The sequence below is a fragment of the Stegostoma tigrinum genome, chromosome 38 (assembly GCF_030684315.1).
Source record: "Stegostoma tigrinum isolate sSteTig4 chromosome 38, sSteTig4.hap1, whole genome shotgun sequence".
Classification (NCBI taxonomy): Eukaryota; Metazoa; Chordata; class Chondrichthyes; order Orectolobiformes; family Stegostomatidae; genus Stegostoma; species Stegostoma tigrinum.
In genome coordinates, this window is record NC_081391.1 from 3,259,052 (window position 1) to 3,275,910 (window position 16,859).

The 16,859-nt window shown below is 41.8% G+C and overlaps 1 protein-coding gene across 1 annotated transcript; it reads left to right on the forward strand.

The window, feature by feature from the left end:
* Positions 1 to 361: 361 nt before the first annotated feature.
* smdt1b (single-pass membrane protein with aspartate-rich tail 1b) lies at positions 362 to 16,349 on the forward strand. The gene is made up of 3 exons (XM_059640870.1): positions 362 to 541; positions 12,108 to 12,252; positions 15,148 to 16,349. The coding sequence occupies exons 1-2, from the start codon at positions 380 to 382 to the stop codon at positions 12,243 to 12,245; spliced, it is 300 nt and encodes a 99-aa protein (XP_059496853.1). The 5' UTR covers positions 362 to 379; the 3' UTR covers positions 12,246 to 12,252; positions 15,148 to 16,349.
* The last annotated feature ends 510 nt before the right edge of the window (positions 16,350 to 16,859 follow it).

Sequence of the window (16,859 nt, forward strand, 5' to 3'; positions counted from 1 at the left end):
CTTTGACCGTTGCCAGATTCATGAGGCAATGTTACCAAGGTTTCACATATCAAAGAAAGGTTGCACCACAAAAGCAGGCCATTTGGTCCCTCCTGGGTAATCAACCCCTCCTGAATGGGAGACCAGTGAAGCCCTCGAGCATATTCACCATCCAATGAGGTCTTGTCCCAAATCAGATTTTACCCAACCAAGCTCTAGGGCACCAATATGAAAGGCACGACCCCACCCATTCAAAACATTTATGTTTAAGGCCTCTGACGGTCGAGAATAGTGATGCTGGCACCATGGTAACCGGGTGCCATGGCAACCTGCCAGCTGCGGTCAAAGGTCGTCAGCCTCATTTAAATCTCGGTGACGTCCCAATCTTCCGTGCACAAAGATGGCTGCGGTCGGGCGGCTTGTTCTCGGGGTCGGCAGCTCCCTGCGGCTTGGAGTATCGCGGGGCCTATTCAAACCCCAAATTAAAGCGGGAGTTCAAGTGAACACTTCTAGAAAGTTGGTGATGACTAAATCGGGCGCTATCTTACCCAAGCCCGTCAAGGTGAGCCCAACGATCCGGCAACTAAATTCTACCGGTTGTAGGGTAAGACGCGGATGTACGGGTTAGATTGACAGCCCCCCCCCCCAAGGCCAATCAGGACGCGTGCTGCCGTGATTGACATCTTTGCTGGCCACCAATACGGGGAATCGCTGAAGATGTCATCATTGGTGCATGCCGGTTAGTGCAATGTCCTTGATCGACAGCTCCGCCCACCAACAGACGCCTAGGGAGGTGGGTAGATGGTTGGTTGGGTTGAGCCAATCTACCGAGTCCAGTAGAGAAAGGTAGAATGCTGCGGATGATGGAAATCTGCACCAAAACAGAAAATGCTGGAAACAATCAACAGGCCAAGCAGCGTTTGTAAATTAGCTTCTTTTTAAAGTAATAAAAGCCAGGCAGGGAATGAGGGAGAAAGCAAAGGATAACGTTATGTCAGGTTATAAGCCGAAATGCGTTGAGAGAAGGGTTGTTGGTCCAGGCAAAAGGAGATAGTTGTTATCGATTCATAGATGTATGCACCACAGAAACAGGCCCTTCGGTCGAACTCATTCACCCATTTGAAAGCATTTGGTCTGTATCCCTCTAAGGCCTTCCTATTCATGTACCCATCCAGATACCTGTTAAATGTTATAATTGTACCAGTCTCTACCACCTCCTTTGGCAGCATGGATCACCTTTGCATGAAAATATCTCCCCTTAGATTCCTTTTAAATCTTACCCCCCTCTCACTTAAATCTGTGCCCCCTACCCTGGGAAAAATACTTGGCTGCTCACCCTATCCATGCCCCTCATTACTTTGTAAACATCCAACAAGGCCACCCCTCAGCCTCTGACGTTCCAGGGAAGATAGCCCCAGAATGGTCAGCCTCTCCCTTTGCCTCAAGCCCTTCTACCCTGGCAATATCCTTGTAAATCTTTTCTGAACCCTTTCAAGCTTTCCAGTACAGCCACAACATGACATCTTAACTCCTACAATCAACGCACTGACCAATAAAGGCAAGAATACCAAAGGCTGCTTCCACTACCCTGTCTACCAACAACTCTGCTAAGAAGGATTTATGAACCTGCATCTGTATGACTTTGTTTGGCAACATTCCCTGGGACCCTACCAATGAGTGTACAATCCTGCCCTGATTTGCCTTACCAACATGCAACACCACATTATCTAAATTAAATTCCATCTGCCATCCCTTGGACCATCTGTTCAACATCCCATTGTACTCTGAGGTAATTTTCTTCACTATCTACTGCACCACTGCTTTTGGTACCAGTGAATGATTCAGTCTGGAGGGCTTGTCATCGATAGCTGCTGTTGAGGAAGTTCTGTAACTATCAAACTCAATGTTGGATATTATCCTTCATAGTTTAAAGGTCTCAATTAGGTTGGTTCTATGCCTTTTGCTTTCAGAGGAAAGAGCTGGAAACAGTTGCATAGATACACCCTTTAGTTCTGGGGAGATTTAGAGCCCAGGCATAATTTAAAATAAGAGGTCTTACATGGTAAAGTGGAAGAATATCTTTTACTCTTGCTCCCATTTATTACATTCTTATGATAGAGTTGTGCTACAGTGCTGGGATGTCATTTTATCACTTATATAAACAGACCAAAGCTATTGGAACTGGCTTTGCTGCTAACACAAAGGTAGGTTCTGTGCTCAAATATCTGGAAAATAGAATATTATATGGGAAAATGTGAAGTGGCCTCTTGTCAGGAAGAATATTAAAGAAACATGTTTTATAATTAGCAAGCAATTGCAGAGCTCTGAGATACAGAAGGATCTGAGTGTCTTAGTTCACAAATTACAGAAACTACTATGGTAATGTGACAAGTTAGTAGGAAAGTTATTGTTCATTGCAAAGGGAATTGAATACAAATGTAGGAGGGTTATGCCTCAATTATACAGTACAGCACTGTGTACTGTTTTGGTCGCCTTACTTAAAGGATATAAAGGAACTGGAGTAGGATCTTGTGGAACAGTGGCAAAGTTCCCACCTCCTCAAGACATGTAAAACCTATGTGTAGAAGGTTGATTTTTAAAGGCATCTATAAATGCATTGGACTCAGTTCAGAAAAGTTAATAGTACCTGGCATAGAGCCTTGGTGTTGCTGTAGTGGTTTTGGGGCGTTGGAAAGCCAGGCTGCGGAGTGAGTGATTAAGGGAAAAGGGTTTGGTGGTTAGTAATGTCACTGGATAAGTAATGTAGGGGGGCAGGCTAATGCTGGGGGACCTAGGTTCACATCCCACCACAGTAACTGATTCAATTCAAATTCAATTAATAAATCTGCAGTACAAGTTAGAATCGGCTATGATGGCCATGTTAGCTATCGTGCGTGGTTTTAAAAATGCAGCTTGCTCACTAATGTCCTTTTTTATGGAAGGAAATCTTCTGTCCTTTGATCTGGTTTAAATGTGACTCTAGGCCTACAGTAATGTGATTGACTCTGACTCTGACTCTGACTCTTTAACTGTCCTGTGATTCAGGATGGACAATAAATGCTTCATGATTATAGAGTGAATATAATTTGTGTTGTCTTTTGTGAGTCTTGTGACTTACTGAGGATTTACTTTGACGAAGGCAATAGGAGGTTAAATTCATGCTGTGAATGAGGATGCATCTTGAAAAACAAAAGTTTTCTTAACAGCCCTTGCCAACTCGTTGGTCTTTCTTTCTGTTAGAGCGTTCAGATCCAGTTAGACATTCTTGACTGCATCTCAGGTCTTCTCTGAAGATTTTGTTCTGCTAAGCCATATGCTATAGTTTCTCTCTCTCAAATCTACAGTTTTCACCTGATAGTAGGAACTGCAGGTGCTGGAGAATCTGAGATAACAAGGTGCAGAGCTGGATGAACACCGCAGGCCAAGCAGCATCAGAGGAGTAGGAAGGCTGACGTTTTGGGCCTACACCCTTCTTCAGAAATCCAAGACTCCTCTGTTTGTGTTACAGGAGCTAGTGAGTTTAGCTTTTTAGCCCTATCTGACTATCTTATGTTTGACCTGTTAGTTGGCTAAGTCATGAGGTGTTGTCATAATTGGGGACTTGAGATGATAGAACCTTTGCCAGCTGCTGTAAAAGACAGTATTCATCCTCGTCATCATTCCTTCATGTTGACACAGGCAATGTGAAATTTTTATTATATTGAGTTACAGAAACTGCTTCGTTGAACATCAACATTATTAAAGCTACATAATCAAAGCATGCACAATTAAGATATGTAAAATGATTATATTTATAAATAAGGGTTTAGAATGAAATGTGATCAATGTATCTTAATATAATAACATTAAAGCAAATTGTTTTAGTGGATGAATTAATGCGAGAACATGAGAGTCGGTCATTCTGCCCTTTGAGCCTGCTTCACCAGTCATCATGATCATGGGTGATCCCAATTTCTTGTTTGCCACCGACCCCTGTCATCCTTGGTATGGATAGGGTGAATAGCCAAAGTCTTTTACTCCAGGGTAGAGGAGTCCAAGTCTAGGGGGCATAGGTTTTAGGGTGAGAGGGGAAAGATTTAAAAGGGACGTAAGGCGCAACTTTTTCACGCAGAGGGTGGGTGTGTATGGAATGAGCTGCCAGAGGAAGTGGTGGAGGCTGGTACAATTGCAGCATTTAAAAGACGTCTGGATGAGTAAATGAATAGGAAGAGTTTAGAGGGCAATGGGCCATTATAGGTGGAGCTTAGGAATGGGAAGGGTGAAATCATAATGTTAGGTGTTTTCTATAGACTTCCCAACAGCCCACGTGAGACAGGAGCAGATATGTAGTCAGATACTAGAAAGGTGTGAAAAGCAAGTAGGTTTTGGTAGGAGGCTTCAGCTTACCTCTTATTGACTGGGACTCCTTTAGAGCAAGGGGCTTGGATGGAGAGCAATTTGTTAGATGTATCCAGGAGTGCTTTTTGAGACAGTATGTTGACAATCCAACCAGAGAGGAGGTCAAACTAGACTTGGTATAAGGGAATAAACCAGGACAGGTGATCAATGTTTCGGTAGGAGAGCATTTTGGGCTTAGTGACCATAACTTCGTATGATTTTGAGTAATCACGTACAAGGACAAGAGTGGATCTTGGATGAGGATGTTTAATTGGGTAAGGGCCAATTACATCCACATTAGACAAGAACTGGGGAATGTGGATTGGGAGCAGTTATTTGACGGCAAATCGATGTCTGGCATGTGGGAAGCTTTTAAGGACCACTTGATTAAAGTGCAGGACGTGCATGTCCCTGCAAAAATGAAGGATAGGAATGGCAAGATCCAGGAACCAAAGAAGACCATGGAGATTGTAAACTTAGTCAAAAGGAGAAAAGAAGCATATGATAGGCCTAAGTAGCTATGAACTGACAAAGCCATTGAGGAGTATAGAGAAATTAGGAATAAAGTTAAATGCAGAATTAGGAATGCTAAAAGGGGCCGTGAATGGGTATCATAAATTGCATTAAGGTAGACGAGTCTCCAGGGCCAGATGACAGCTGCACCAGGTTTGAGAGGCACAACGGAAGAAATAGCTGGGGCATTAGCAGATATCTTCACACCGTCTTTAACCACTGGTGAGATTCCAGAGGACTAGATATTAGCTGATGTTGTTCCTTTCCTTTAAGAAAGGAAGAATGAATAATCCTGGAAATTATAGGCTGGTGAGTCTGACATCTGTGGTGGGGAAGCTCTTGGAGAGGATATTGTGGAACTGGATATATGCACACTTGGAGGAAAATGGACTAGTTAGCAACAGACAGCATGGTTTTGTGTGGGGAAAGTCATGTTTCACCAACCTAATCAAATTTTTTGAAGACGTGACAAAGATAATTGAGGGTAGGGCTGTGGATGTAGTTTATATGGACTTTAGTAAGGTACTTGATAAAGTCCCACATAGCAGATTGGTACAAAAGCTAAAATCACATGGGATTCAGAGTGGGCTGGCTAGGTGGATACAAAACTGGCTTGGTCACAGAAGACAGAGCATAGTGGTGGAAGAGTGGTAACTAGTGGTGTCCCACAGGGATCAGACTTAGGTCCTCTGTTTGTAGTATATATAAATGATTTGGAGGAAAGCATGGGTGGTCTGATTAGTAAGTTTGCAGATGACAAAGATTGGTGGAGTTGCTGATGGTACTGATGATTGTGAAAGGTTACAACAGGATGTGGATTGGCGACTTGGGCACAAAATGGCAAGTGGAGTTTAAACCAGACAAATGTGAGGTGATGCACTTTGAAGGATCAAATTTAGGTGTGAATTATCCTGTAAATGGCAGAACACTTAGGAACATTAACATACAGATGGATCTGGGCATGTAGGTCCACAGTTGCCTGAAAGTGGCATCACTGGTGGCCAAGGTGATTAAGAACACATATATGGGCATGTTTGACTTCATTACCCAGGGCATGGAGTACAAGAATTGGCAAACCATGTTGCAGAGATTATAAAACCCTCCTTAGGCTGCATTTGGAGTATTGTGTGCAGTTTTGGTCGCCACATTACCAGAAGGACATGGAAGCTTTGGAGAGTGTGCAGAGAAGGTTCACCAGGATGTTGCCCAATCTCGAGGGCATTGGCTATGAGGAAAGGTTAAAAAGACTAGGATTGTTTCTGCTAGAAAAACAGCAGCTGAGAGGAGACCTGATAGAGGTCTACAAAATTATTAGAGGCATAGTGTTGATAGTCAGACTTTTTCCCAGGGTTGAAGTTTCAACTACAAAGGGGCATAGGTTCAAGGTGAGAAGGCAAAAGTTTAAGGGGGATGTATGAGGGAAATTTGAGTGGTAGGACCCTGGAATGCACTGCCAGAGGAGGTGGTTACAGCAGGCACATTTGGGCAAAATGTCTTAAATGTCACCAATGTGGGCAAATGGGACTAGATTTAATTTAGGATATCTAGTCGGTGTGGATGAGTTGGACTGAAGGGTCTGTTTCTGTGCTGTACGTTTCTATGACTGCTAGGTCAAGCAAAATTTTATCTAATTTTGCTTTCAATATAGCCAATGACTCAACTACCACTGCTTTCTGTGGAAACGTCGCTTTTTATTATAAAAGCAAGATGTCTTACCGGATTGATTATCTATAATGTCCCATTGACGTACACAAGTGCATCAGTGTGGCCTGTGATGTAACCAGGCCATGACAGGCCGCAGGTAGTGAGCATGTATGTGCTGATGTCACCAGGCTATGGTTGAGGTGTGGAGATGGATCCAACAAAGCAGAGCTTCCTCTTTCCAAAGGAACCTGCGGACTCTGTCTCCTTGGCCACTGCCTCACTGTCTTGGTCCTATCCAGCCACTGCACCCTCCTGGGAGGGGCGTTTACAGAAGCAGGAGGCAGTGTCAGGGGTTCAGGTGCTGCTGCACCTACTCTCCATGCCCACCTCCCTGCCATTAGTTACTGTATAGATTAATAATTTGGATGAGGGGAAAGAATGAACAATTGCCAGGTTTGTGGATGACTCAAAATAGGTGGAAAGGCAAGTTGTGAGGATGACCGAGTCTGCAGGGGGATTTAGACAGATTAAGTAATGGGACAAAAACTTGGCAGATGGAATATAATGGGGGATAATGTGATGTCCTGCATTTTGGCAGGAAGAATAAAGGAGCTGAATGTCATCTAGATGAACTGAATGCAGGAAGTTGCCACACGGGAATTTGTGGAACCTTGTGCATAAATAGCAAAACGCTGGCAAACAGGTTAGTAGGTAATAGGGAAGACCAGTGGAATCTCAGCCTTTATTTCAAAGGAAATGGATATAAAAATAGGAAAGTCTTGCTAAAATTGCACAAGGCACTACTTCTATTTGTCATGCTTCACTGTGCTGGAAATCAAGAAATTCAAAGTCATCTCTAAACTTAAAGATTTTATGAAAGAGCTCAAAAGTTCTCCAATTTACTTGTCTCTTTTCTGTTAATCCGGGTCTAAAGAGATAGTAGGAACTTCAGATGCTGGAGAATCTGAGATAACAAGGTGTAGAGCTGGGTGAACACAGCAGGCCAAGCAGCATCATAGGAGCAGAAAAGCTGACGTTTCGGGCCTAGACCCTTCTTCAGAAATTTCTGATGGGTCTAGGCCCAAGGAGCAGGAAAGCTGACTTCTATAATGCTGCATGGCTTGCTGTGTTCATCCAGCTCTACACCACCTTATAACAGAAAAGAGTCAGGTTTTGTATGTACCAAGAGTTACTATTTATTTCAAATAAATAGATCCAAGGTATGAACTGTTGACGTAATATTATTAGTTAAAACTCTAATCCCTTCTCAAACTTGCCCTATCCGTACAGCCAGACAAAAAACATTGGTGATATGGGTGTAGGAAAAATAAACTGGGAAAGTTCACTGAGATGGTTCTCTTGCTTTCCAGGGCATACTGTTCTTCAGTTCCACTTCTCTGGGTACTTTGTACTTCCCTGAAGGAGGTACATGATAAAGTCTGACCTACAAGTTAAAATCAACAGGCTTACAACCACTAAACTGGCTTGCTTCAGGTATTTGCCTTTGCAGAAAGGGAGAGAGAAACACTAAAGGCTTCTGGCAATATTGTTCACGTCCACAAGCTGTTCCACTACCTGAGCACCAACTATATCAATGTTGGCAGGCAGTTGGCATTTATCATCCACACCTGGTCACAACTCCACAAACCAAACGATTACTTGTTACCAGACATAGTAGGAACTGCAGAGGCTGCAGAATCTTCTTCAGGGTCTAGGCCTGAAATGCCACCCTTCCTGCTCCTCTGATGCTGCCTGGCCTGCTGTGTTCATCCAGCTCTAAACCTTGTTGTCTCAACTACTTGTTGCCAACTGAATTTCACTTTGTACAAGTGAGTGCCAGCTCATCTGCAACTAACTTCCCCTCTGGTTGAAAAAAGCAGCAATAAGCTTTGGTAAATTTTTCTTTTTAAGAATGCAGTCTTTTCAGCAATCCTTTCCATAATCCAGTTAGAAATATAAAAAGGTACAATTTCTATACACCATGTCTAGGGCACTGTAAACAGTTTTGGCCCCTTTTATCTAAAGTAAGTGTTTTTTAAGAATCCCTACAGTGTGGCAACAGGCCCTTTAGCCCAACAAGTCCACACAACCTCCAAGCATCCCACCCAGACCCATCCCCCTATAAACCTACCTAATCTACACATTCCTCAACACTACGGGCAATTTAGCATGGCCAATCCACCTAGTCTGCACATCTTTGGACTGTGGGAGGAAACCAGAGCACCCGGAGGAAACCCACGCAGACTCGGAGAATGTGCAAACTCCACATGGACAGTCGTCCGAGGGTGGATTCAAAGCCAGGTCCCTGGCGCTGTGAGGCAGCAGTGCTAATCACTGTGCCATCATGCTGCCCCAGTAATAATTTATTTCTTTCAAAAATCTTTTGCCTCCTACTTCTATTCAGAGAACATTGATCTCATTAAATGGTTGTAACATTTGTTTGTCTTCCTTTATCCAGTGTCTTGGTATTCTGTGCCCATGTGTGTATTTCATGTACTACCCACTAGTCTAGAAACAAAATTTATACGATTGAATAAATGCCTGGCATTAATGAATGTTATTAGCCAGTTGCAATTAGGTGGAAAATAATGGCAATAAGATGGGGGGGCTTTAGGTTCAGTTGTCTACATTGTATTAATACAAAGTCTGTCAGTTCAGATTACTGTATTGGAAATTAATCTTGGCAAGTATGAAAAAAATGCCTCAAATGTACGGAAATATATTGGCATTGGAGACAGTCCAGAAAAAGATTAATTAGGTTGATCCTAAATATGGAGGAGAAGTTGAATAGGTTGGACCTGTAATCAATGGAGTTAGAAAAATGCTACCTTACTCAGACACATAAGATTCTTAGGAGACTTTACAGAGTAGATGCGGAGCAGTTGTTTCCCCATGTTGGATGGTGTAGGACCACAGGGCATGATCTCCACAGTCAATAAAACTGAGAATTGTGGATGCTCTTAAATCAGAAACAAAAACAGAAATTGCTGGAAAAGTTCAGCAGGTCCGGCAGCATTTTTGGGTCAAGTAACTGAGGGTTGAGTTCTGAGGAAGAGTTACTCAACCTGAAATGTTAACTCTGACAGAATCTTTGAAGGGAAATCAGACCTGATGATCTGAGTCGGTGGTTGTCCATTTTAAGACACACATGAAAAGGAATTTCTTGTGTCAGGGGGTAGTGAATCTGTTGAATTCTTTATCAAAGTTGTCAAGGCTGGCTGGGTGAGCATATTTACAGCTGAGATAAACAGATTTTTAAACACAAGGGAACTGAGGGTTATAACCAAGCAAAAAAGATGGCCCACTATTCCTACATCATGTGCTACCCTCACCATCTTTGCTTATGAAAGAGTGATCCACCTTTATCAAGACACTGACATAGCCTAGTGACACTACTGGACGATGCTGTATCCTGCATGTTGCTCCACCTGATGATGGCATTCATAATAAACAGGTCCTACCCTTAAACATTATCCCCTGGTTCTTGTGATAATGGGAACTGCAGATGCTGGAGAATCCAAGATAACAAAGTGTGGAGCTGGATGAACACAGCAGGCCAAGCAGCATCTCAGGAGCACAAAAGCTGACAGAGCTCTCTGAAGGGTCTAGGCCCAAAACATCAGTTTTTTTTGTGCTCCTGAGATGCTGCTTGGCCTGCTGTGTTCATCCAGCTCCACACTGTTATCCCCTGGTTCTTGTCTGTCTCACAAGGGGCTTCATCGACGTTGTCACAGAATCTAATGGTCTCCTGAGCATCTCATTTGCTTCATTAAGGTCACCTCTTGTTCTTCTGAACTCTGGTGGAGGAAACCTTTGTCCTGTTCAACCTATCTCTATAAAAGAAATAGAATAAAACTAATTCTTGACATTCCAAACTACCTTTCCTACTCCTCTGATGCTGTCTGGCCTGCTGTGTTCATCCAGCTGTACACCTTGTCATCTCAGATTCCCCAGCATCTGCAGTTCCTACTATCTCCATCTTATTACTGTCTTGTTTTCAGAAGACCATAAGGAACAGGTCTAGGCCACTCGGTGCCTCGAGCCTGCTGAAGCATTCAACAGGATCATTTCTGATCTAGCATTCGTTACTTTTTCCTGGAATCTGGAATCATGTTAATTTTCCCTGATTTTACATTTGAGCTCACAACTGAAAATAGTTTGAAGTGATGGGTTTACACCTTCACTTTGCAGCTAGGATATGTTTTAACTATTAGAATGGATTTCAGCCGTCTTGAACACTGAAATGCAGTGGTCACTTTGTGCACAGAATCCATTTATACCAGTATTTTCTTTTACTGCAAGGAATGAAAATAAAATAATATTTCTTATGCACTCTCTAATTTGAATAATTCCACCCATTCCAAATTGCCTAGAAGCATTTGCATTCACTAAGTGCTGCAATTGCATGTTACCAAAGTACCTTTCAGATTTATTTGACTAATTTTCAGACTTTTTTTTTTTTTTTGTTTTTTCTCTTCGCCCATTGAGCTCAGAATCCCGAACCAATTCCCAGGAGACATGATGGTGGAAAGTTCCTCTCTGACTCATTTAAATTGACAGTGACTGGGGAGGGGAAATCCGAACCCAGCAAAGGTCTGTCCACTTGTGAATTTTACAGCAACTGGAAAACAGATTTTTATTTTTCACTCAAATGTACTAGCATCACATGACATTCAGTCCATATATTCAATGTCAGTATCTCAGATTCTTTACTCTTGATAGGAAATATATCCACCCCTGATACCACACTTCCCAAAGCAGAGTGGAGGATAATAACCAACAGCAAATGAGCAAAGTACAGTGACATTTTTAAAGCAAAGATTTGTAGCAATTGTCCTCATAGCCATTCTAACTGGCTCACTGTATGTGAATGAGGATTAAGTTAGTTTGAATACCTGGGTCACATTTCTTGAAAGGATTTAGAAGTCAGTCGGTCACAAAGAACATGACCAGCAGCAGTATAAACGGCACAGTGTATGCAGGGAAGGCAAATTTGAGCAAAGAGTGAAAGGCCAAGAGAGACCTAACAAGAGAAAGTTACTTTGTTTAAAAGGAACAGCAAAGTTTGCACTGTTGTAATGTGGCGGATTATTTTTCACAGCAAGCTCCAACAAACAGCAAAGTGATAATGCTATGACAATCCCTTTGTTGTTGTTGTTATGTTGGCTGTGGGAAGTAGTGGAGGCCAGGACAATGGCGAGAAAACCCTTTTTGCTCCTTATTGAAATAAGACCATGGGATCCTATACCCACCGGAGGGAGTGTAAGTGACCTCTAGTTAATATGTCAACTGAAGGATGGCATTTTTTGGTCAGGGCAGCACATCCACACTGATGCACCAGAGTGTTAGGTTATCACCTGAAGTTTCTACAGCTGGATTTGACCTTTCTGACTTGCGTGCAATCCGCTGAGCCGGGGTTGATGCCTTCTGCCTGACTACTTGGTAGTTATGGTGAGATAAGACTCAACTGTGAACAGGCTACTAATGTAACCTTGGATCGTGTGAAACAGATGCTCTATCATAGTGGAACTGTATAGGTTTGACATCTGAGTTGCATGAGGATGTGTTTTAAGGTTCTGCTTTCTCCTCTGCAGACTCCCTTTGGTCTCATTAAAGTCTTTATTGTGGTCATCCCATTTCTTTACATGGGCACTCAGATCAGCAAGAGCTTCGCTTCACTACTGGAGGAACATGATATCTTTGTCCCTGTTGATGATGACGACGATGATTAACTAACAGGTAAAGAAACATTTACATTGATTTCACCATGAACTGCTGGCACTTCCCATTGGATAAATGTGAAATTGTCGCATAGCTAATGTCTTTTCCCAGGGTAGGGGAGTCCAAAACTAGAGGGCACAGGCTTAAGGTGAGAGGGGAAAGATTTAAAAGGGACTGAAGGGGAAACTTTTTCATGTGGCGGGTGGTACATGTATGTATGAGCAACTAGTGGAGGCTGGTACCATTACAGTATTTAGAAGGCATCTGGATGGGCCAAATGCTGGCAAATGGGACTACATCAGCTTAGAATGTCTAGTTGGCAAACCTGACTTGGACTAAAGGGTCTGTTTCTGTGCTCTCTGTAGAAAAAGTTGGCCCTTGAGCCTACTCTTCCAATCAATAAGATCATGATTCATCTGTTGGTGTTTGGAATTCCACATTCCCAATCACCTTGATCCTTAGAAAAGGAAATCAATCTATATTAGCCTTACAACATTTAATATCTCCACCTCCACTGCCACCTTAAGCAGACAGTTTGAAAGTTGCGCAACTCTGCGAAGAAAATGTACTGGTTTTAAGTCAGGGTTCTGGAAAGACCAACCTAGTTGATTTTCAAATCCTTTCACAAAAACAAAAAACAACCATTTCTGCTACTATGAAATCTAAACTCTATTTTTTTTCTTTTAAAAAGTGTTGTTTCTATAAATCTCATCTTTCATCACTGCCAAAATGGCTTTCAACACCATATTCTGTACAGCTCACCACAACTATGGTGAAGGTGAATTCACTCTAGTCCCAACAATACTAAAACCAATTTAGGCCATGTAATTCCAAAAATTAATAAGTAAAAGCACACTTGATGACCTCAGGCAATGACTTTCCAGCCCTTTCATTTTACCTTCTGATCAATGTTTAGTCACAGTCAATGCCAAAGCTGCCTCTGTTAGCCTTGAGGCAAAAGCACATTGTGTGAGAAACCTTGCACTTTGCGGTGCACTGGTTGTTCAGACTGTTTGACTATCAGGTCACTTTTTTGAGTTTGGTCAGCTCAGTCCAATTGTATCAGTTGCTGGTTTATTTTAATTGGGAGTTGAGATGATGGGACAGCTTCCAGCAACTGTCAAGACTCTATTCATTCTAGTTATCGTTCCGTTGTGCTGACACTGACAAATGAAATTTGTCATACATTGAATTACAGAAATCGATCCTTTGACCATCTGCATTATTAAAGTTACATTTCAAGTTATGCATTCAGGATATGAACTATCTAATATGTACTGCCCTCTGACTTCAATTGAGGGATACCATCAACCTGGGCTCATGAGTTTCTGTCTTGGTCTTTAATGTTCAAACTGGTCAATTCTGAACCCGCAGATCTTTGGGCATGAGGCAAGACGGTCCCACAAAAGTAGTGGGATCGAGAGTGCAGGATTTACTTACTTTAGTTCATTCTATGCTGCTGTGTCTCAACTAAAGGTATTTGAACTCCAGTTGAGGCAGCTTGGTGGACAACTTATTTCAACTTTGCATGATTGGTAACAAGTTCCTCCCAGTCATAAATGTCAATGTCACTACACTTTAAGAGTATGATTTCTTTGCCCTCCCCTGGAATGCTGGACAACTGAGAAACACCTTGGTTTTGCAGGAATTTTATCTGGACACTTGTGGAATTGAATTTAAGAAGGAGATTACCACTTCATGGTCCCAGCATTGATTTAAAGGGTACAGTGGATACATTGGTGGAATTTCTGTCTCACTCTTGTGTATTATTGATACACAGTTCAGGACTCACTGCAGAACAGGAGTGTAATACAGTTAGAATTCCTATACACCAACTGTGGGTTTATACTGAATTCCAGTTGACTTATTTTGATGCACTGGTTATAGAATCAAATTGATTCTATTTAGTAATGTCTTGCTATCACTCAAGTAAAGGGAACTTAATTCTAACACCACTAAAATTACCTGCAACTGTCTTCATCCTAATGGTTCACACAGTAGGTGGCTCTGGAAACAACAGATTACAACATTAACAATGTCTCAATTAAAATGGAAGTACAGAAACATTGTTTCTCGTGTGTTTCAAGTTTGAAAAACAAGAAACAACATGGGAGTTCAATTGAGGGGGAATTTCCAAGAGGACACATTTTTTAAAGGTGAGGAGAGATTTTTTAAAAAGACATGAGGGGCACATTTTTTCTTTTTGTTTTAAAAGGGGTGGTTTGTTGGTGGAATGAACTTCCTGAGGAATTGGTGGATGAGGATACGGTTACAATTTTTAAAAGACATTTGGATAAGTACATGAATAGGAAAGACTGGGGGGGGGGGCGATATGGGCAGGAATAGGCATGTGGGACTGATTTAGTTTGGAATGATGTTCAGCATAGACTGGTTGGACCAAAGTACCTGTTTCTGTGCTGTGTTATTCTACTGCATTTTCCATGGAAATGCCTGCCACCAGTCCAGGTTCACTTGCTGATCAATCAGCACTCTTCCCTGGATTTTCCCTTTTTTTTAAATTGGTATTCTTGCAAATTGGTCTGTTGAGTGCAAGACAAAATGTGGCTCAGGGCTGATTTTCTAGGTCTGCACTACCTGAAGTTGAAGCACCTAGAACTACAGGGCTAAGTTAGCACAGAGACTGAGATTTCTGACCTTGACCAAAACCATGCTTTCATTAGAATTGTTGGCTGGGTCATACAAAGGTAAAATTTGGCCACTAAGGACCTTTCCATCCAGCATCCCCTGTGTAAGCCATTATCTCTGGAAAGATTAGAATCTTACCCCTTCTACAACTAACATTTCAGTCATTTGCTCAACATGGCCATCTTCTCGCCTCCAAGTCAACAACCTGGGGAATAAAAACTTTAGAAATAAAGTGAAACATCCCCTCAATCTCTTTTTGTCTTTCAGATTTCTGCTGTGTCTAGAGCTTGCTCTTGTTGGACTGCACTCCACAGTAATGACTAACTGTACATATGCCTGTATCCGAAGCTGCCTCTGGCTGGAAGAAGACAAACACTGAAGAGAGAATGAAAACTTTGTTGTATATACTGTGTGCTTAAGGGAAAGTTGGGACTTTTAAAGAGTGTCTATTCTGATCAGTTATGCGCACTGTGTTTAAATTGAGAATTTTTCAGTTAGGTTCCCTTTTGAACATTAATTCTTTTTCTCCTCCGTTCTGAGAAAACATTTTCCTTTCTCCATTTTCCTTGAGACACTGATTCAAATGAGGATCTGCAATACCAGGTTATCTTTTTTCCAAAATCTTGAGACTGGCTGCAGCCTGATCTGTGTAAATGTTCTGTGCATTCTTGAAATTGAACTGTAGTGGTCCCTAGCTTTTGAGTGGACATGATTTTCCCACTAATGGCAGGGTGGAGACCACATGATCCTTAGATTTAACATTCATAAACTGCACTTTGCCATACAGCCCCAATGTTTTACTTCATTTCGGGGAGTTTTAATACAAATTCAATTATTTGAACAGAAAAGGATAAAAACCTTAAAAGCAAATGCTTATAGTCATCCAAGTTCTAAAATTCAAATACTGAAGACCATTAGTATCTAGTGCACTTAAACCTGACTAAACTGTGTTCCAGAAACAACCAGAGCTGTTCTAAGATTTGGTATTTGGAGACAGATGTGAATGCAATAGGTAGTGGTGTTTGACCATGTTCCTGGCCATGGCCTGTGGTGGCAAGTGAATGAGAATGGACACTGATTCTAGGGACTATTCCAGTCTGTATTTTATTGGGTTGCATGTTTTCTTTAATAGCACGATGTTGTAGGGTTAAATGTTTTTAGTCATCTTCTCAGTCTGAAGATTTACTGAGTGTGTTTGATTCGGTTGCAGCTACCTATGTTGTCTAAGCAGCTAGAACCATCTGTGGCAGTTTGTTATCCGCAGCAATAAACCTTGTCCAGAATCTTGCCTTTTCACCATGTTACTGTGGCTGTGACATTGGCTCGTTTACAAAACTTTGACAGTACTGCAGATTTAAACATTCCTTGGTTTGTTACTGTATACCCTACATGTTTGGCCTATGCTTACATTTATAACCTATTCAAGCTTCTTTTCCAATTTTCCATAATAAAACTAACACCATCCTCTATTCCCTGCATCCGTATCTCTCATTATTGTATTTGATACTGTTTGGTGGTTCATTCCTAGCAGTGATTGCATGTTCTCTTTGTTCTGGATTCTTAATTCCTTGGTGACTACCTGATTACCGATTTCTCTGCTTATTATTTTCCCCACGTTATCTGTATCTGTCAAAACCTTGCATAATTTCCTGCTTCTCAATCCTCAGGCATTGATGTTATCATTAAAGAGCTTCACATAGCCTAGCACCTTTTGAAAGGCTTCTTTGTTTTGTTGTTTCCAATTTTAAAAAATGTCCATTTGTAAAATTGTTTTGCTTGTCCCCTTCCATATATTTACCTGCATGCAAGTGATGGGAGGTTGTAATTTTCTAAACTTGTTCAATGCTGTAACTAGGCTTTTAATCACCTGATATTGGGAGCCATTCAGTAACCTCTTAAGTATCACACAACACCTTCTGCAACATCTGTCCTTGAGATGGTCACACACTTACACTGTGCTGATATCCTCAAGTAACACA